We start from the raw sequence: 20,791 nt of genomic DNA, 5'->3' as shown, positions 1-20,791 counted from the left end.
GCGGCTCATTCATGACTTTTTCTTCACGATGTACTGCACAGGTAGGCTACAGCTTCCCTTGAAACAGCACGGCTTGTCAATTTTTCCAATAACTAATAACGGACGCTGCTTATCGAAGCCATCCATGGTCGTGCAAAACAGCACTGTGACACGCTTTTTACTGTGTTTGCCGGGGCGACAGCGTTGCCCCTTGAAGTTGAGCATCCTGGCCGGCAACATCTCGTAGAACAGCCCAATCTCATAGGCGTTGTAGACGTCTGCCAGTGTGTAGTCGCTTAAAATGCCGGCCACATTGCTCGCCTTCCAAGCAGTCGCTCCGTCAAGTCTGTCAACATCGATTCGCCGCACAGCACTTTTCTGACGACGTTATGGCGGGCCTTGAAATGATTCAGCCAGCCAACGCTGCCGTTAAAATCGTCAATGCCGAGTAGGCATGCATAGTTCGCGGCTTTCTGTTGGACAAGCTTCTGCTTAGGGGAAGTTCTTGGCTCGTGCTTCAATGAACTACGGTCCAGCTCTTCACAAAGTGGCTGCGTAACCTTTTTGTGCTTCGAGGACATGCCTGAAGCAAGTGCCTTCTTTGTTTTCTTTGCTTCCGAGTATCACGGATAGCAAGCTTGCAGCTATTCCAAAGCCTTCAGCGATAGCCATTTTATTCCTTCCACTTTCCGCTTGGGCGATGAGTTATGCTTTCTTCTCGAGCGAAAGAATTTTGACCCTTTTTGAGTGCGTTGACATCGAGTCCCGCAGATGAAAGCTTGTTGTCATTGTAGACTCTGGTAGTGAAAGATTGGACCACGAAACAAAGCCAAAATGACAGAAAGAACAGCTGGAAATATACAATCACGTGATTACGTGCCAACTGTGGCTTTGGATTTGACTTTGACCTTTGTCCAGGCAGTAAAACGTGATTTAGTTTGGTTTTGATTTTGCTCGGATCAAGTTTCGTTGAAGCGAAAACACGCCACAGAAAATGGTTCGCAGTTCAGAAAACGTTAGAGCATTAAATCCTATGGGATACTGACGGGGAATAAAAGTCGAGCAATTTTGTTGTTGGGGGTTCAACTGTAGACCACTTTCACTACTTGCAAAAAGTGACTGCCGAGTATGTTGTTGACATTAGTTATTAAAATTAAGCGACAACAGAGAACATGTACAGTCTTTGTCAAAAGTATACGGCCCAAGGATTTTTGTTCTAAGCCCTGTAACGAGGCTCGTAAAGCAACTGTCGCGTTCGAAATCTCGTAGATGACAAATCTCACCCTCATTCTCCTCTAGCTTGCATTCATATTCCAGTACTGCTGCCAGCAGCCGCGTTCAAGTGCTTAGAAGCGAACCTTGACAAAGACTGTACATTTCACTATTTCACTAACGACAATTAGGCACATTAAACGAGTTTAGTCACCAATTCATTTTTTTTTTCCTACTTTGTAATGATGTGCAAGACACTAAAGGAGCTGACACGAATCTTTTCTTAGTGTAATTCTGCTTTGAAGCTCTGCGTATGAATTACTAGGCGTCGATAATTTTTAGCTGATTTTTGTTAATTTTGCCATTTCAGTTACGTGCTGCTGAACGAAGTTTCTGACAAAGTTTATAAATTCTGAAGTTTTGTGGGTCTTACATGATCTCACACTCAGTTATGACATCAGAAACACTGTTTGGCAACTTGAAACCGTAACTGCGTGGCAGAACAATTTTAATTATGAATTATTTACTGAGCATAGGCTAATTTCACGCCGTGGTCCATGTCTACTAATGTATACACGCATATTACCAAAGCAGAAATACTACACTAAGAAAAACTGTGTGTCTGCCTCTTTCATATGTAACGGTCACCAAGTGGTATTCATCTACGACCACTCAATAATGAACAGTTGAATTTCTTGTCTCATCTGCTTTGGTTTTGGTATCAATAGCTTAACACCATGGAATTGTAGACACCCACATTTAATTAGGTCAAGGCCACTAGAAGGTCAAATTTAGTGCCACGCAAAGAGCAGCTTTACCTAGCGAAGTGAACCTTTAATTGTAAATTGGTTTATAAGAAAGAAAAAGCGCAGTATCTGTCAAGGTCACTGAAGGTGAAAACATCAATACCCAGCACTATTGATAACATATATCATGTACCGTATCAGTTGCATTCATCGTTTGGAATTTTCATGTTTATCGAGTTAGTCTCCATGTCATTTGAGTCTGTTGCCATGCGGTGCATTGCCAGTTTAACAAGTTATAACACATTGCACGTGTCATTGAAAGCCTATACCTGCCAAACCATAGTCTTAAAAAGTCGTTAAGCAATTCAAATGTCAAGAGGTCAGTATAGGTTATGTGAGACACGAAAAAAATTGCAATATATTTCTCAATGTGTTTTAATTATCTACTCCGCTAAGGCCAGCCTGCCTCAAGAGCCCGAACCACAGTATGTGAAGAAGCAGCAATTATTTCATAGTATTCTTCATGCCTCAAGTGATCTTTACAGATTTCGACGACATGTCCATTACTCGAATGATAAAACTAAAGCCAAAAGTGCATCGCCAGAAAAATTCAACTGCAAATTATTTAGCGGTCATAGGCAAATATAGCTCATCCATGTACAGTAATATCTGATGCATCATTACAAAAAATAGAACATTCAAAGCAAATTTGGTGTCTATGCTTTTTTAAGAGCATTACAAGAAAAAATAACATAGCAAGACACCATTATCTTCAGCCAAGAAAGCCTTGCCAACTAACTTCCAAACGTAACACTGTCCTCGCAAATATCTCTAAACTCATTTGGTCACCCGACACTCTGGAGACACCTGCTACATGCTCTTGGAATGCACACCATTGCAATGAATGGCCACCGGTCAGCAACTCTTCCCCAACAAAAGATAACCAACAACAAAGAGAGACGTGTCAACATGGAAAAGACAAAAGGCAAGCCAGAATGTTGCCATGCAGTCAAACTAAGCTTTTATGCCAGCAGCAAGCTTTGCAACATCACATGAGGAGAACCATGAAAAAAGGTCACAAGGAATTTACACATTACTTAATAAGTTTTGCTCTGTACCTTCGGCTGAGGAACAGTGCCCTAGGAGCGGCTACAATTGTGGTGGCCAGGGATTCTCCCAGCCCATTAGAGTAGAGAAGACGGGCTGCCCCTTCAACGTTGTCACACAACTGAAACATAAGCAGAAAAATAGACAGGGCAATTATTTATAGTGGATTGAAGCAAGAGCAACCAATTAGAAACGAGGTACTTCGGCTCAGTTGCCCTATGCCTACTAGTCAATGAGCGACTGTGGCAGGTGTTCTACATGTATTTGCCACTTCGCAAATTCTTCCTACGTCGGGACCTTCCTAAGATTTCTCAAGATTAAGTTCCTATTTCCTCTTGATAGTTCTTTAGTCTTTTCTTTTTCACTGTTTTGACTGAACACCTGGATATATATCTAGCAACATGTGTGCACACTTGATACACATACAGTGTGTTCAGCATTTGTCTGTCCGAGTTGTGAAAAATCCTTCCACGCAAATTTCCGGACTATTCGGGCCAACCACAAGGTAACTTGTGATGGTCTATGATTTTCGATAATGTAATTAAATGTCTGAACTAACCCGCATTTTCCGAAATCAGCGAAAACTGCACTGCAATCTTCTGCGGTGGAACTTTTCGCTGTGGTGAGCGCATCAGCCCATTCGACAGGCTGCGCCATCTGGCAAACAGCGGGGCGTGATGTGCCTAACAGTTCGCCAGATGGCGCAGCCTGTATAAATCGGGTTCGTAACGAATAAAACGTTCCGCCACAGATGGCTTCAGTTTTTAACCGAGTCCAGAAAATGCAGGCAAGGCCGCAGAATGTGATTTATACAATAAAGTCATCAAAGCATAAAAGCTACAAACACAAGGAGTGAATTTACCCTACGATTAAGCACATAGTTATTGTTGCGGTGCCTCGTCAAAGTCCGTGGAAGTAAATAAGCTTTCTGAAAGGCAATTCCAATCAGAAGTTTTCCGTGGGTAAAAACTGTGCATGATTTCATTTTTGAATGATTGGCTGGAAAGCTTTATCGCAGACATGATGTGTTCAATTAATGTCCAGTTGTTTCACACATGGAGGAGGGCTGAGGTATAGGTTGCTGTTTAACATTTTATATAGAAACAGCAAGCAAGTCATTTTCCTTCGAGTTTCTAGGGGCAAAATGTTGTTCGCAACGATAATGTTAGTAGGAGAATGTTTTTTTGTATTTACCAAAGACGAACCTCACCGCTTTCCGCTGTATTTGTTCTAGGCGATAAATACAGTCGAACCTGGATATATCGAACTCCAGAGCATGTTTTGAACCCTCTGTGCGTGGCGGGTGAGGTGCAATGTGCATCTTGTGTCATCGAGCTGAGCGTGTGGCTTAGCATCGTGGCTGCGGGCGTTAAGATGTGGCAGATGTTTTTCTTTCTTTTTTTTCGACAGTCGTCTATCCTTGTCGCCGTGCTTAGCGTGTGGCGCAGCGTAAGTTACGGCGGCTACGAACGTTAAGAAGCGGAAGATTTTTTTTTTGCTAGAGTCGTCCATCCTTGCATTTATCAAGCAAACGAAAGCACATAGCTGCGATCATGACACCAGCATTTAGCATTGTTTGCTTTAAATGACGTTTGCTGCTATCACTTTTTCCAATGATTTTGTGGCAGTGGATTACACCCACCCCAAATGCAGAGTGATAAATCGAACCAGGCTTGTACAATCAAGCCATCACTAGCACTTTGCCAAGTTTGCTCCCCACCACCGCAGGAGCTAACATCAAAAGTATAAGTCAAAAGATAAGCACGCCATGATGTTATCGCTGCGCAGCATCTTGGCGCGCTGCCAATAAATGAGCTGTGGATGCGACGGCTGAAACAGAGGGATACGCCATCGACTAATGCATCTTTTCTTTTTAAATTCTTGGCGGCAAAAAAGGAGGGTGGGTTTGTTATGCGAGTGGGTTGACTACGCAACAAATACGGCATCATTTTTCACAATCGGAAGCGGCATCTCAAGCCGATTTCTGCATATCGAACTATTTTGTGATCCCTTTCGTGTTCGATATAATCCGGGTTATACTGTATCTCCTTTTTGTAGAGTATGATGTGCCTTAATGTAAACCACACCTCTGTGTCAACAAGCCGCAGTACCTGCCGCAGGAGAGAAAGCGTCCCACAGCACAACACAGCATCATGCACTGTTCGAGGCAGCAGAGACAGGAGCAGTGTCACAGATGCCCGGTTCGAGGCCTGGTCGGGCAAACTGCCACGCGGGATCTTCCTGCACAAAACAGCACCCAAGGTGAGAATGAGGTATACAAACAAAGGCCAAGCAAAACAGCGACAAAGTCTGAAATAAGAAACAGGGGGTTGCCACCAATTATGATATGTACTGTATTTACTCGCATATAGGTCGGCCACTAATATAGGTTGACCCCTATACACTAGGCCTGCCGAGGAATAAAAAAAAAATTATTCGAATATAAGTCGACCCATATTTTTTAAAAACTGAGAAACATATACACGACAAACCTTTACTCAGAATAAACTTGGCCACTAAATTTCGCTAGTCGCTGTCAGAAGAAGCCACGTCATCGTTGGAACTGTTTTCCTCTTGGGATGCTTCGCAGGTGACCTCGGCATCCCGAATGGCATCGTCCTCGCTGTCGTCGAGTGCATTAGAAATGCAGCATTTTTTTAATGCTGTCGTGTCTATCTCCACTGGAAGATCTTCCCACGCATCCTTGACCCATGTCGCCACTTCGCTGAGCGGGAAGTTTTTGCAATGTCCCGTTGGCGTCATGGCTGTACTGTCCTTCGCTAGCCACTCCTTGTAGTATTTGGAGACACGGTTCTTAAAAAGTTTATTGACGGCGATATCCAGCAGTTGCAACTGAGACATCACACCACCAGGTATGACAACCAGGTCCGTGCTTGCCTTCTGTAGGACTTCCTTGACGCCTGGGCAAATGTGGCCTCTGAACGAGTCCAAGACGAGCATGTTTGGAAGGCCCAAGTCAGCACCTGGTCGCTTCATCTAAACAGTCTTGAACCATTCTTTGACCATCTCCTCGTTCAAAAATTCCTTTTCATTAGCACGGATGATCACTTTTGAGAATTATTCATTCTTTGGAAGTGTCTTTCAGTGAAACACGATGTATGGCAGCAATTTCCAGCCATCTGCAGTGCAGCACAGCATAAAAGTAAAGCATGTATGCTCGTGGCCAGTCGTCAACAAGCGCATGTCTTTTGCCCCCTTTGTTGTTATGGTGGTATGACCGGGCATGTCGAAGTATACCTGTTTGGTCGGCGTTCCCGATCTGGCCAATACCATAATTCTTTCGATGCTGGAGCTTCAGAACGTAGCGTTGGAATTCCATCAGCCGTTCCTCGTACTCTGCTGGCAAATTCTGGCAGATGGTCATTCTATGACGAAGGAGGAGTTCGTTGTGCCGCATAAACTTTTGAACCCAACCCCGACTCACTTTAAGCGTTGGCCGACCTATTCCTTCTCGCTGCGCCAATTGCAGAGCCTTCATTTGTATGTCCTCGCATGACACCTGGAGACCCTTCACAAGCTCCTCTTCCACATGAAGCCTCAGTTCCTTTTCGAGAGCTTCACACCTCCCAGGTGCTGACCCGCGAAAAGCACGACGCCACCCGTTGCAAGCAAACAGTCGATCGTGCTGTTTCTGCCAACCCCTAATCAACTTTTCCTTTACGTCGAACTCATGCTGAGCAGCACAGTTGTTCGAATTCTTCGCAAAAAGAATCACTTGTCGTTTGAAGTCAGCGGGGTAGCTTGGTCGACGTGACATCGTCACTCAAGCGCACAACTGCGAATGCAATCGCAAAACTGCGACGCAGAGGGGAAACAACAAAGACACAAAGACAGGTCTTCCGAGGTATGCGAGCCTCGTAAGAAACCTGCAAAGTAGACAACATGAAAGTGGACGTCAGCGCCACCTTTATGAATTGGTTAAACCAGTGATTCTTTTAATCAGCAACTTTGTTGCGACTTATTAATTGCACTGGCACTTTTGCTGGATTTAATTGTCGCAAATTTTCCATTTTTAATATTTGTATTATGTGCGAGTGCGGCAACTGCGGCTTTTACATGCATGCCGGAGCGTATGTTTTGGTCACGACCGTAACGACCCAGGATTTCCTTCGCCTGTTTGAAGCCTAAGACAGGGCATCGTTGGGCGAGTTGGTCAATCATGGTAAATAAAAGGGGGGTACTGCAAACAAAGAAACGAGGACGAGAAGGGAACACACCAAAACAAAATGGAATGCGCTTGTTGTGTTCCCTTCTCGTTCTTGTCTCTTAGTGCGCAGTACCCCCTTTCATTGTCCACCGCTTGTTCCGCTACCTGCGACTTCAGTTTTTAGAGTCCCCGATGGCCTCACCTGGCCAGGTAGAGGGGCCGGCCCAGGAGGATGCGGCAGCAAGACTGGACCAGGGCTGCAGTGGCAGGGTACTGGGCAAGCTGCAAGCCCAGCAGCTGGAAGCCCCGTGACTTGAGAAAGCGCGCCTCCGAATCGCTGGAGGCCTTGCTCAGGTATGCCTCCAGCACCTGCAAAGGGGGGAAGCAGCCGACAGGAGTGAAGGCCACCATGCATCCCTGCCACATCAGGCCGGTACTCTTCCTCCCCAGGCATAGCAACACCACACCCTCTCAATTTAAAATTCTCTCAAAGCAAGCATTGTTATTACCAACAATGCGTAGAAAAGTGTCTTATCTGCTACCTCCTGACAGGCTTAAGGTGTGCCATTTTGAGTGCTCGAATATGTGCTGGTATGATGGCTGCGTCTTAATCTGTTCACATTAGCTAGGACTCAATCTGTGCTGGCTACTGCAAAATAAACTCTGTACGTCCACGGAGTGTCGTCGATGTTCCTGCATATAAGCTACCAAGAAGCTCATAGTAGAGAAATGTGTCGACATTGTGGCAAGCGCAAAAGACTGCAACACTGTACTCACACACAGCACTTGGTTGCGAACTAGTGCGTTCTCATTGTGAGCCAGGATAAGCAAGGCCTCCAGGCGAACCACAGGCTCCAGCTTCTCACGAACCACATTCTCTGGTGCAGCCACCAGGATGTCTTGCAGCAGCTTCAGGAGACCTGCATACAGTTGCAAAGCAGGCACAAAAAACATTGTTACAGTAAGAACATATGCACATATGCACCTGTAGCCTTAGCCAACGTAACGATGGAAGCATGCCAAGGCCACGGGATGAAGGAGTTTACCTAGCTGCTTTCATTTTTAAATAACTTCTTTTCAGAAACCATAGCAGTCTTAGGCAGTAACCAAAACTATTTCTTAAACAAATGACAATAAGACCTGGATCTGCATTCCAACAGTGAGGTCTAGTAAACTAGCATGCTGACACTCAACTATCAAGACCGTAAACGAATGACCGACAAAACTGGCTCTGTCGGGCTTAGAAAAACGAAACTAAAGTACTAGAGCAATTCTTTTTGACTGCCCATAAAATGTTCCCCTGGTATTTCACACCAATGACAATAAATGAATCTAGAACTACTTTTCTTGGTGCAACTCGTGATCAACTCACCCAAAACGAGCCCAGTCATGTCGTCCTCCACTTCTGATGGCTCCTCATCCATTTCCACCCAGGGGTTGGGAGAGAGAGGCACCGGCGATGATGTCATGGGGCGCCGAATGCTGCTCTCGAATGGGCAGCTCGCTCTCGACTGGTCTAAGCTCCTGATGTGGCTTTGGCTGCTAGCTTCCATCTCCCCAGAGAACAGCAAGCTTAGTGCCTCAGTGGCCGTCGGCTTAGGCCCCGGCTTGGCTAGGGCGGGGCAAGGCAGCTCTCCGTGAACAGATGCTAAGTTAGCGTCAACCAAACTGTTGCCGTCGAGGCTGCTGTACAGCTGAGCCGGAGTGGCTGTGGGGACGACCTTCACAGCCTTGGGCACATCTGGAACGTGTGGGAAGGTAACAGTTCATCCGTACTTGTGCTCTTTTGACCTCTTTATGATGAATAATCAAGCTCTTCCCTGTGTCAAGAATGAATCAAAACAATTGAGCAGGAACTAGAACCACTGGAACATAAACAAGTTCGAGGAGCGTAGAAAACGTCACCATAACATTTGATGGAGCACGGTAGTATGGAAGCCAAGGGATCTGTACTTTGTTTAGAGGCGTATAGGCAGGTAACTTTTGGCAGCATGTTTTATTCCTTGTAGTGGTGCCCAACACATTACTGTATACAAATTTTGTCTCACCTGCTTCAATTTCGATTTCAGTGTCAACAGCCCCGGCATGTATATGACATCAATGTTCTATGTAGGTCACATGACGGATGAAAAAAGAACAACTCTGACATAATCATTGCTTCTTCATTTGTAATTTCTGAGGCTAACTGTAGCATTGTAAAGAATAAAAGTAATTAAGGACGATTATATCGCAGTTATTTCAATCCTCATGTGGCCTGTATGGAACTTTAATGTCATATCTGGGATTCCTTGGCTGTTGAAACCGAAGCAAGTGAGAGAAAAAAAATTCAAATATAAATTATTTAGCGGTTGCAAGCGAATGCCCACATGGTGATTCATGTGCACTAATGTATAATAAATTATTAACTAGAAGGAAGCATGCAAAACAAAACTTGGTGTTGATGCTCCTTAAATGTTGAAGGAAACAAATTTTTGCATACAAGCCATGGATGGTAGTATTTATAAGTTAAAAAAAAAATTAAAACATATGCTAACATAAACCTCACACTGTCACCACTAGTATCATGCAATGCTACTGAGCATATGTAGTGATGTTAACACAATTATATACTAAAACAACTATGCATTCCACTAGTATCTACACAGCAAGACAAACTGCCTAAAAAGGAAAGCACACTAGAAAGCTTCATAAAAGTAACACAAGACAAACGCTCAGCCTATTCTATGCAAACATGTTGCCGCTTTGTAGAGGGCTTACTTTTCCATTATCCATTCCATTCTCTTCCATTATCTTACTCTTCCATTACCACTCCCAGGTGGACAGAACCAGCGATTCAAAGGCAGTTGAACTGATGCAGTGGGCGCTTACCGGGTTCTTTCGCTTTCCTGACTGCCTCATTCGCTGGTGATCGCGAAACCATTCCAAGCAAATGGCCAAAGCTCCCCGACAGTGGACTTGATGAGAGCGACGATGCAGTCGCACGACTGGTCTCCACAATAGAAAAACCTGCGCTACGTTGCACCAAACATTAAACGCAGGCCAGGTACATATGAAAAAAACCTCGGCAAAAAACGTACGGCAAAGATTAGAAAGGCTCAAACCAGCGGTACACTCTAGCGGTTCCTACAGCACCTTGCTAGCTTCTGTACAGGCCGATCTGATTCGCTGAACTATTCACTTTGCTTGTTTTTGCTGGCACACTGGTAAGTGGTACCTTGGACAAAGTAGTAAGGCCAAATAGATCTTTTCACATGGGGCTGACATGGCTATATGTACCATGGAATTAAGCAGTATTAAAGGCTTGCCCTCTTAATAAATAGCAGCATCAACCAACAACAAAATGTTGAGAAAAATCAGAATTGTACTGAATAATAGCGCTGCGATAATGAACTCAATTTGCTTGCAAAGAAGCCCCCTTTCATCACCTCAAAATTCTGATGGGGAGTGCATTCATCATCTGGTATAATATACAGTCAAAACTCGATTTAACGAAACCCGATTTAACGAAAATCTCGATTTAACGAAGGTATCCTAATTCCCCCTCAGACACCCATAGGGTTCAATGCTTTGACTAACCCGAAATAACGAAACCGATTCCGTGATTTGTCCCGATTTAACAAACCTTTTTTCGAGAAATAAAGGTGAAAAAGTGTTAATTTTTGGTCTATTTTGTAGACAGCACCCCAAAATTAGAATTTTAGTAAGAATTGTTGTTGTTTCTTTTCATACGCGCTAGCGGCGCCGGTCGTGGTGTTGGCGCTACCCACTCGAAAGTAGCACGGGGGGTCATGACGATGACCATACGGACCCCCAAAGATTGCGCTAGTTGTATGATTACCAACTTTGGCGCCAATTTGTCATTAGCTGTGTGGCTTGCCGTCCCGTCGGCGGTATTTAGGGAAGATTGTTGCGCCGCTAGCCGAACCGTCCTTTGGGTCGGTGCTACCGGCGTGAATTCGTCACGCGCGAGTGCGACGAAAAGTGAAAATGGTACGTGCTAACCGTTACGACCGCGATAAGCTGGTACGGTTTATGCGGATGCAAAATGCATTATGTTCAATGGGTGCTCAGTCGGGGACTTGACTTTACTACTTTTAAAACGAAAGTACTGTTTAAGCGGGTACGTTTTAACGAGGTTTTACTGTAATCGAATGTACTGAATTATGTGCCCAAGAAATGCCTCATTCAATTTAACGAAGTTCTCAATCTAACGAAATAATTCACGGCTCCCCTCAACTTCGTTAAATCGAGTTTTAACTGTACGGGCAAAAATTTATATTTTGGCAAACAATGCAGTGCAAGTGTTTACAACACGAGTGAGTCAATAGGTGGGTAAACACGGCAAGCATGCTGACCAGCTTTTGTTATGGCAAGCTATGTGTCAGAGTAAGTAGGCAGTGGGAACTACACAGGAGAGATAACCACTGGGGAAGTAAAGCACAGGGAAGTTATTGCCACATGTATAGGCTGGCTAGTTCGTGAACAGTCGTGAAGTGCTATAAGAAACTTTGCAGTAACTGGAATTGTATATACTCACATCATGAACTCACTTTTTTTAAAGAAAAAAATTATATCAGCTTGGGGAGAGGGCTCATTATGCAGAAGAAAAAACTTGAGATATTTTTTGCAAGTACCACCCGCCAGCCCCATCACAGCACTCATCTATACTCTCGGACAACTTTTTCTGGCTATGCAGGCAAAGCTACAGAGCCAAAACGCATCAGCTTACTGCGCGGCAGAGTATAGTCCCTTCATAAATTTCATGGATCGTGCTCTGGATTATTATACCATTACGGAAATATTCACGTTATTACTACATCATGATTGCACTACACCTCGAGCGTGTACAACATTAGCGTAGTGCATTTTCAAATCAGTATAGTACGCCGAGCAAGCAGAATGGCTGCGTCATCTGTCAGTAATCTCCCAAAGAGTATGTCGGCTGCATCTACCCGCCGGTTTCTGTATGCTTTCACAATACGCTTGTTTCGGTAATGTATGCAGCGTGTGATATTCATTAATCACAAATTTCCATTCACTTCAGCCTTAAGCATTTCAAAGAAAGTCATTTCTGCATCGTTGGCGGCTCAATAACTATAATTTCAAGCAAAGGAGAAACTGAAAGCAAGACCGTAACTGAGACCAGATGTGCCGGATGTACATGGCGTAGTAACAGTGTGACGAAAGCTCCACCCCCGTAACCTTGGCTACATAGCCCAAAAAAGTTGTTAGGGAGTACAGGGCCCTGAAAACCGGAGGCGCCTTGATACATTAGCCAGTGAAAGCCACGCAACACGGTGTGGGCCTGACCTGTAGAGGCAGGGGCGCAGTCCTGCGGTGGTAGAGAGTAGAAGGCCGAGCGAGCCTGGGCTACGTGGGCGTTGGCGGCACGATGAAGCAGCAGCAGCAGGTCGAGGCATGCACTGAGGCGCTGCGCCAGCTCCCCAGTGGCTGGCACCAGCGCCCCCAGCAGCTTCAGCACCAGCGGCAACGTGCCAGAAGGGCCCAAGGTCACCTGGCTGTCATCCACTAGGAGGCGCTGGGTGAAATGAAACAAGTGCCCGGATAAACTGGCCTGGGAACTTTATAGAACGGCCAAGGAAGAAACCATTGTTCTAGTAGTCTTCTTCTAGTGGTTAAATTATTTTTAGTAGTGTCTGCTCTTTTCTTTGTCATCATAGTTGTTTATGTTGTATAGTAGTTGTCACTGCTTCTACTGCTGCCCCTGACAACAATGTTGTTAGTGTTGGTGGTGATGATCCCGTCGAATATTTGATTCCTGAATGGTAAAAGTTTGAAGCTACAAATGATATTTCTTGTTGAGACAGGCTAGACGGAAAAACAATGTAACATGTTCGAGTACAGTACAGCCCAAAACCGTCAGCACTCCACACGCACTTTGAAGCAACAAAACAGTGCAAACGAAATCAAGAACCAGGAAGAGGAAAAGAGCACTGGTGTGTGACTTTCGTTTTTTTTTTTTTTCCACTGTTTTGTTTCTTCAAAATGCAATACCAACTCAACAATGGTGCTGCGTGTTACTCCACACATTTGACTGAGCTCTTATTAATAACAGAGCTATTGGCTTTGATTTTCGCTTGCGTGTACCTAAGTAGCATTGGTTATCCCAGCCCGACACTTAGGGTTCAACACAAATCCCAATAGCGGGCACTCACCCTGAGGCTAGCCAGGAGAGACCCCAAGATGGGTGCCGCCTGCATCAGGTTGTGCTCGCGGTGTGGGTGGCGCTCGCGAAGCAGTGCCCAGGCAGCAGCCAGCAGGCGGCGACGCCCGGGACCTGGCCGCCAGTGCTCCAGGAGGGTGCTGACCAGCTGGGGCCACACCAGCAGGGGCTCCTGACCCGTCGGGTGGCGCACAGCCTCCACACTGCCTTCCCCATCCCACTGGAGCAGGGGCCGGCTGCTGCACGCATTGACCGCCACCTGCACGGTACATTCACCCTGGACCAGTCAATCCATCACAGGATAAAAGCATCTCCCGCGAACTTCTGCCGCTAAACCGGTGGCCCTGGCAGCACAATGTTGGTACTGTGTTAGTAATGCATTTGGCTGGATATTGTCAACACAGTCCCAATATTGGGTACATTCGATTATCAGTCCCAGACTGTCTAGGACTACTTGCTGACCCTTGTCCGGCGTACGATTTTACTCGGGCAACCCAGAAGCCCCGCCCACCAGTAAAGCTCCTGGGCCGGTGGCCATTTTGAGTTTGACCCCGAACACGAGTATTTTTCGCGTTTCTGAGTACGATATCGTGCGCTAAGTAATGACACAATCTCTCTAAGCAGCTACGCTTGAATCTTAAGTCTTCGCTTTTTCAGTCTTGAATTTCACTACACATGGAAACGTCCAGAGCCCCAAGCCCGGATTGCTCTTTCGTGGTCCTCTTAAGCGATCTTTACAGCGCGCAGTTTTCGAAAGCATCGCAAGCGAGCTGCTTTGTGCTGCAGCAGCTACCGCTTGTTGCAAATACTTCCGCTTGCTTTCGAGCGCAGTGAACTAGGCCCTTGGAAGAACTTCGTCAGCAACGACGGCAAGAAAACCTTGCCAAACTGAGGTCAGCAAAATGCTTCCCATTCAGGCATGCCACATTCCGTTCGCAAAAAGCACCAATTGATTTGCATCTCTGTTATCTATCTTTAGTATTACACATACGCCAAAAGATAAACGTGCATGCGGCGTCACTGCGAAAGAACCAGGTTGTAGTGACTGATGGTTGGCATCATCTGCCAAGAGCGGCCAAGGGTAAACGTTCGAGGGAGATCACAAAGTCATGTGACCACCACGCTGCTTGCTGTCAGCGCGGAAGCAGAGACCTTCCAGCAAGTAGCCCGGGACTGGAAAATCGAATGTACCCATTGGGTTGACGGTTTGTGCTTCCTGTATGAATATCGCCTACAAGTGAGAATGTGCTACCCCAGCCATGTAATTCTCAAGCCGTCACTTAATTCTCAGCCACTGCCACTCTTGACTGCACTGCCCTTGCCACTCCAGGCAGCAAGAGCAGCCGGCCCAATATTAGAGTATATTGGCAAGACACCGGTATATATGGGGCTGGACACTACCAATATGGTGCCAATACAGTCGAACCCGGATATATCGAACTCGAAGGGGACCTCGAAAAAGTTCGATATATCGATAATTCGATATACAGAAATTGGCTTGTGACGGCACTTACGATGCGAAAAAACGATACCGTGTTTGCCGCATAATAAACCCACTCTCCACTTTTGCACCCGAGAATTTGAAGAAAAAAAAAATGCGTTAAGGCCAACTCGCTCACATGCAAGCGATTGAGCGATCTCAGCGACGAGCGGCAGCGACAGAGCGAAAAATTTCACTTGTTGGAACTTCGTCCCTCTCGCCGCTCGAGCCACAGCCAGCCACCGCGACAGTTCAATACAAGATTATACAAGGTTTCTGTGTCGCTGCGGCAGAAAATCGTGAGCGTTTTCGCTTGCATGTCGATGGCGCGCGTCACTCAGTTTCGGTCGTCGCATCCACAGCTCATTTCTTGGCAGCATGCCAAGATGTTGGGCAGCGATAACGTCAGGGGGCGTTTATCTTTTTATAGCTGCTCCGGTGGCGGGGAGCGAACTTGGCAGAGTGCCCGTGATGGCTTGATTGCACAAGCCTGGTTCGATTTATCACGCCGCGCTTGGGGCGGGCGTCATGATCGCAGCAGCTGACGGCGTGCTTCCGTTGATTCATACATGCAAAGATAAACGGCTCCCGCCAAAAAAAAAAAAAAAAAATGCCTGCCGCTTCTTAACGTCCGCAGCCGCCATATCTTACTCTACGTCGCGCGTACAGCGCAACGATAAGAAAGAATGACTCTCGCAAAAGAAAAAAAAGAGAGAGAGAGAGTTGCAGCTTCTTAACGTCCGCAGGTGCCATAGCCACGTCAGTCGCCGCGCGCAGAGGGTTCGCAACACACGCTGGAGAAAGCGTCCCACGTCTGTCTGAAAACGGGCTGAGCTGGCTTGGCGCATGCGTAGCGCGTGCTGAAGGAGAGAGCTCGGCAAAAGAATGGGCACACCCACGCACATGGCTTGCAAACGTCGTGTTGGCGCGCGAGAAACGATAACTGCAGATGCGCGCGCCTTTGGGGAATGGGCGCGGCGCTGTCCAGAACTGTCCCCTCTCATTCCTTCCGCGCGTGGCCGCGGCAAACGGCCAAGGGTGATGCGATCGTCTTTGGGGAAGAGCACACTTTCAGTGCGTGGTGCGGAGTTCGATATATCGAACGACCGGCGAAATTGAGTTCGATATATGACGCGGCTTTCCTATACTTTTACATGGGATTTTCAAGGGGATATTCCGTGAGTTCGATATAACCAAAATCGATATATCCGGGTTCGATATAACCGGGTTCGACTGTATTGGGATCATCATTTTTGCTGCCTGAAATGGTATTCAACAAATCACCTGCGAGCATGGAGCCAAGCAGAAAAACTCCACCAAAAGCTTTAAGTCATGTGTCACCTTACTACAATGTGTACTTAATTCTAAGCACCTGTTTTTTTCACAAACGCAATGCTGAATGTAGGGAGGGTGTGCAGTTAGATTTGAAAAATCTGAAATACTCTCCCTGGTTTTGCGGCGATATCTTGATGAGATGGGTGCGAGAACTAACACTGTATTTGGCAAATGTCTTTGGCGAATGCAATTACAATTTGCTTGAACTTCAAGCTGTAGGCAGCCCTTTTCAAACTCATTCCAACTTCAGTTAAGGGTGTCAAACAACTGACACCAAACAAAGCAACGCGAGCCTATGATACCTGCCAAACCTGTCAAGCTCTGCCGAATGGCCAAAATTTCCAGGTCCGTGTGACAATACGCTGATAGAAGCTATCAGGGTAACTATTGGCCAGCTTTTGCTGTTTTCTGCCACACTGTCATGCAGTGTCAGAACGCAGCAACACAGAAGCTGGAGATCGCACCATGGATGTGCACCACCTCGGGACTCCGACAGCTCCAGCTTAACGACTGAGTGAGCAAGTGCACTGGTTGGCTTGTCTACAAACTGTTCCTCACAATAAAGGGGGTGCTCAGTCACATAAAACTTTCTCTCCAAATTTTTGTTGTATTTTGTGAAATTAAGGAGGTTGTTTAGAAACAAGGGGGGGTACACAGATTTGCTAAAATACAATACAACTCTAATCATCGCTACTTTTACAGTGCATTTTATACCATGTCCCATCGAAACGCATAGGATATTAACTTAGTGCTTGTTCCTTACACCATTTTTTTTTTCTAAAGCTACACCTATCATCCTCTAGGCAGCACGAACCATTGGCCAAATAGTGGTTCTGTGCTAGCAATTTCTGGCCCAACATGGGACCAGTCCATTGCCAATTCAGCCCCAATATTGGGCCTATGGTTTGTGCCGCCTGGGGGGGCCCCCCTCTTCAAAACTTGGCCTGCAATTTTTTTAGACCTCAAATTTTCTTGTCAACATCCATGTTTTGCCACAGGTCATTTCTGCAGGTTGCTTTAAGTGAATCTTTTTCTTAAAAGAAGCCAGCTAAGGTACTCCAGTCCATCACTAAAATAAATATTTCAATGCTATCAATGGAGGAACAGAACTCCCCAATATTTTCCACAGTGTGCCAAGACATCCAGCACAACAAAGACAGTGCTGTAACAAAGATGGACACAATGCTGCATCTCTCTTTTTTGCCTTCGACTTGCACTCCGCCTACGTAAACATGAGAAAGGTCACGACATCGCTCCAAATGACCTCAATGTCGGTCATACCGAGATCACCAAAACTCTTTGCTCTCCTCTATGGGAGACAAGTGACCACAATTCGAGTGATATCCCTACTTTCTTCTCTGCCTGCAGCAGTTTAAGCAAGCTCTACTTTGTCTCTCATAGCATCTCTTGTAGCCTGAATAGCTTTGGGACGTTAAACCCCATAAGCCAAACCAAACCACTCACCAAAAGACAGCGTGGCGAGTCAGCAGCCCACCGTGGGTGCTCTACCAGCTGTCCCAGAAGATTGAGCGCCTCGCTTGCACCCACCAGGATCCTGGGGCTGCCCCAGGTTGCACTGGGCTGCCCCAGCATACCCAGGACCAGCTCTAGAGCAGCTGCCTGTGGCCCATCGTCTGTTGTGCACTCCACCACCTGTGATCAGATGCAGAGAGAGATCAATGAGCTTCAAAACTGCAGCCGGCTTTGGTAATTTCATACTTTGTAACAGTCTTGTGAAGCTGAGACCGTGCCAGAGTACAGGCTTGTTTGTTAGCGAGTTGCTATAAACTTTAGGATGACACACACAGCATGGTCATGCAACATGACAAAGAGTGAAAAATTCATGCTTCAAAGTTAAACCCCTTCCATAAATAAAGGTACATGATCGAATCTTGAATATAAGAATCTCACTAGATAGTGAAAAGTATTTCTCATCAAAAATGAATAAAATTTATATGCAGGAGCAGAGAAAATGCATTCATGAGATCTGTTTCTGGCTGATTGGATTTATTTACCACTCCATGCCTCCATTTACTGCTCATAAAGCACACTTATGCATGTCATTGATGTAGTAGAGGCCACACGCTGCTGCTAATGGCTACGTACCGCACAACTGGCAGTTGCAGCCTCAACCATGAGTGGACAGTGCTCAGTGCTCAAAGGTGTGGTCGTGGCTAGTGCGTTCATATTGCTACAGACGAGCAAGAAAGAAGAAGCGGGCAGTGGCGCGGACAGGAGCACTCGCGCTAGGCCAGCTAACATTTAATTAAACGTCATCTCATCGTCATCGAACATCTTCTCTCTGTTCCCTATTCTCCTGTTTTCATCGGCCTGCCGCTTCGTAGCATTTGGTTGGAGGTGCGAGGTACTTAATCATTGCCCCCTCATCCTGGTCCGGAGCTTTGGCGCCCTGAGACTTCTTGCGCCGTCGGCTGAAGGTTAGGAGGCATCGCATGGCTGTTCCCCAGCCTGCCGGACCCAGCAAGACCTTGCTGTTCCTCTGCCCCATCCCCCCGCCCCGACCACAAGACACGACGGAGAGACTGACCCAAGACGCCACACATGACCACAAGACACAAAGAGAGACCCGGACGACCATATGTGACCCCACTGACTAGATGTGCCGACCAAAGACCCCACGACCCAACACTGCTACACTTGGAGACATCCTCCCCTGCCTATGCCATGCGGTGCGTGCCTTGGCCTCCACCATCGAGTCATGGCAACATGTGGCCCGAGAGAGTTTTCGGGGCCCAAGGTTCATCGGGAATCATCGTGCCGGCAAGCCGTTCTATTTTTCCTTCTTCCTCTTCTTCTTCGGCATCCAGTCACGCCCATCATCATGCCATGGAACTATCAACATCGGTAAACTTCCTCGTCCACGATTGGGACGATTGCTCTGTGGCCCCGGGTCATGCTACGGACGAGCAAGGAAGAAGCGGGCAGTGGCGCAGACAGGAGCGCTCATGCTCGGCCCACTAACATTTCATTAAACGTCATCTCATCGTCATCGAACATCATCTCTCTGTTCCCTATTCTCCCGTTTTCATCGGTCTGCCGCTTCGTAACAATATTATCTGCAGTGGCACAGGAGAGTGCTCGGAGCAAGACATCACCAAGACATTACCAAGACATCAAGCCATTTAGGGTGCAAACTAGCAAGCTTCTTAATTGCCAGTCTTAGTTACCACGTCACTATGCATAGCAGACCACATGATGTGAGACACGCTCACATAAGCACCCTCTTTAACCAAGCTGATCCAAAGTGTATGGCGGGCCTAGGGGTATCGACTCTCGATCCAAAGGACAGGCGTTCAGCTCCTTTATCTGATTACGAAATTGCCTTAATGGCATAACTAACTTACATTGTTGTGTGTTATATGTCTACAACATAACACAACCTTAAAATTGCAATTTACCTCTTTTCATCCTGCACCTGCAAGGGGCACGTCCTGCTATCTCGATCAATCAGGACTTACCTGACATGGCGACAATGCCGACATAACATTTTCCGTCAAACAAATGGGATCTTTGACGCTGTCGCAGTTAAAATCAAATTTCCACACAGAATTGGCAAGTCCCAGGTCGTACGAACAGTGCGGACAATATTGGTACTGCAGCGTCAATGTCTGGCCCAACATAGGACCGGTGCATTGCCAATACAGTACCAATATTGGTTCGTGGTTTGTGCAGCCTAAGGTGGCACCCAAAAGGATTAAAGCAACCTTGAGTAGAATGCACATGTGCATTCCTATAATAATTATAATCAATAATTATTGTAGAATGCACTTAATAATTATAATAATTCCTATAATGCATGTGACCATGCATTATAGGCCCGCACAGACACAGTGGTTCACCCTACCCTGGCCAGGAGGAAGAGGAACAGGCCAGGCCCTCCAAGGCTGGCTGCCGCGTGGTGAAGCTGCCTTTCCCACTGCACCTGGACTGGCGAGAGTCTCCTTGCCGCTTGGGAGCGCGGAGGCCCGTTTCGCTTGCGCTTTCTGGCATGCAAAAAGAAAGCATACATAATGCAGCAATCCCTGAAAACAATGATGGCGCCTCTTTTTGCTGATTTCACTCTGTGTCATGACTAACTCAACTACTAGACTTTTCATTCCAAGCCATCACTGCGCGAACTCTCCGACACTGGTGGCAGCACTCTCAGAACCCGTTGTAGAAATAGAATGGGGCCCGTTACAGTTGGACTCGCTGCTGACTTGTGAGCTGAAATTCGTTTTCCATACCTAGCACTCAAAAGATGACTGCACACTCGTTTCTCAAGCTCGTGAAGTAAGAGCCTCACAACACAATTAGCAATCAGCTCTTTGCTATAGTATGTGCACATGAATGTGTGCCACGAAGGTTACATAAATGAGTGTGTGGTCAGTTACCCTCAAAGGCGACAAATGCATATGTAGCATGTATACACAGAGAGGTGTAGTAAAATACAGTGAAAGCTCGTTAATTCGAACCTCAATAATTCGAATTTTCGGATAATTCAAACTAGACTACTTGGTCCGGCCAAGCTCCATAGAGATCTGTGTATAAAAAAGCCCATTAATTCGAAGGCGAGTCGG

General features: G+C 46.3%; 1 protein-coding gene across 2 annotated transcripts in view; it reads right to left on the bottom strand.

Moving 5' to 3' along the window:
* Nucleotides 1–20,791, bottom strand: part of mv (lysosomal-trafficking regulator mauve) — a 110,832-nt gene that overhangs the window by 48,867 nt on the left and 41,174 nt on the right. For both annotated transcript variants that reach the window (XM_084583257.1, XM_084583258.1), the window contains 10 exons: nucleotides 20,077–20,215; nucleotides 17,676–17,864; nucleotides 13,389–13,655; nucleotides 12,523–12,751; nucleotides 10,081–10,218; nucleotides 8,585–8,953; nucleotides 7,990–8,132; nucleotides 7,415–7,581; nucleotides 5,156–5,285; nucleotides 3,056–3,165 (listed from right to left, as the gene is read on the bottom strand). In XM_084583257.1, the coding sequence (XP_084439383.1) occupies nucleotides 3,056–3,165; nucleotides 5,156–5,285; nucleotides 7,415–7,581; nucleotides 7,990–8,132; nucleotides 8,585–8,953; nucleotides 10,081–10,218; nucleotides 12,523–12,751; nucleotides 13,389–13,655; nucleotides 17,676–17,864; nucleotides 20,077–20,215 (1,881 nt within the window). The remainder of the gene's footprint in view (nucleotides 1–3,055; nucleotides 3,166–5,155; nucleotides 5,286–7,414; nucleotides 7,582–7,989; nucleotides 8,133–8,584; nucleotides 8,954–10,080; nucleotides 10,219–12,522; nucleotides 12,752–13,388; nucleotides 13,656–17,675; nucleotides 17,865–20,076; nucleotides 20,216–20,791) is intronic.

This window comes from Amblyomma maculatum, chromosome 11 (assembly GCF_055883805.1).
Source record: "Amblyomma maculatum isolate TAMU_Amacu chromosome 11, ASM5588380v1, whole genome shotgun sequence".
Taxonomy (NCBI): domain Eukaryota; kingdom Metazoa; phylum Arthropoda; class Arachnida; order Ixodida; family Ixodidae; genus Amblyomma; species Amblyomma maculatum.
This window is presented reverse-complemented; position numbering and strand designations above follow the sequence as displayed.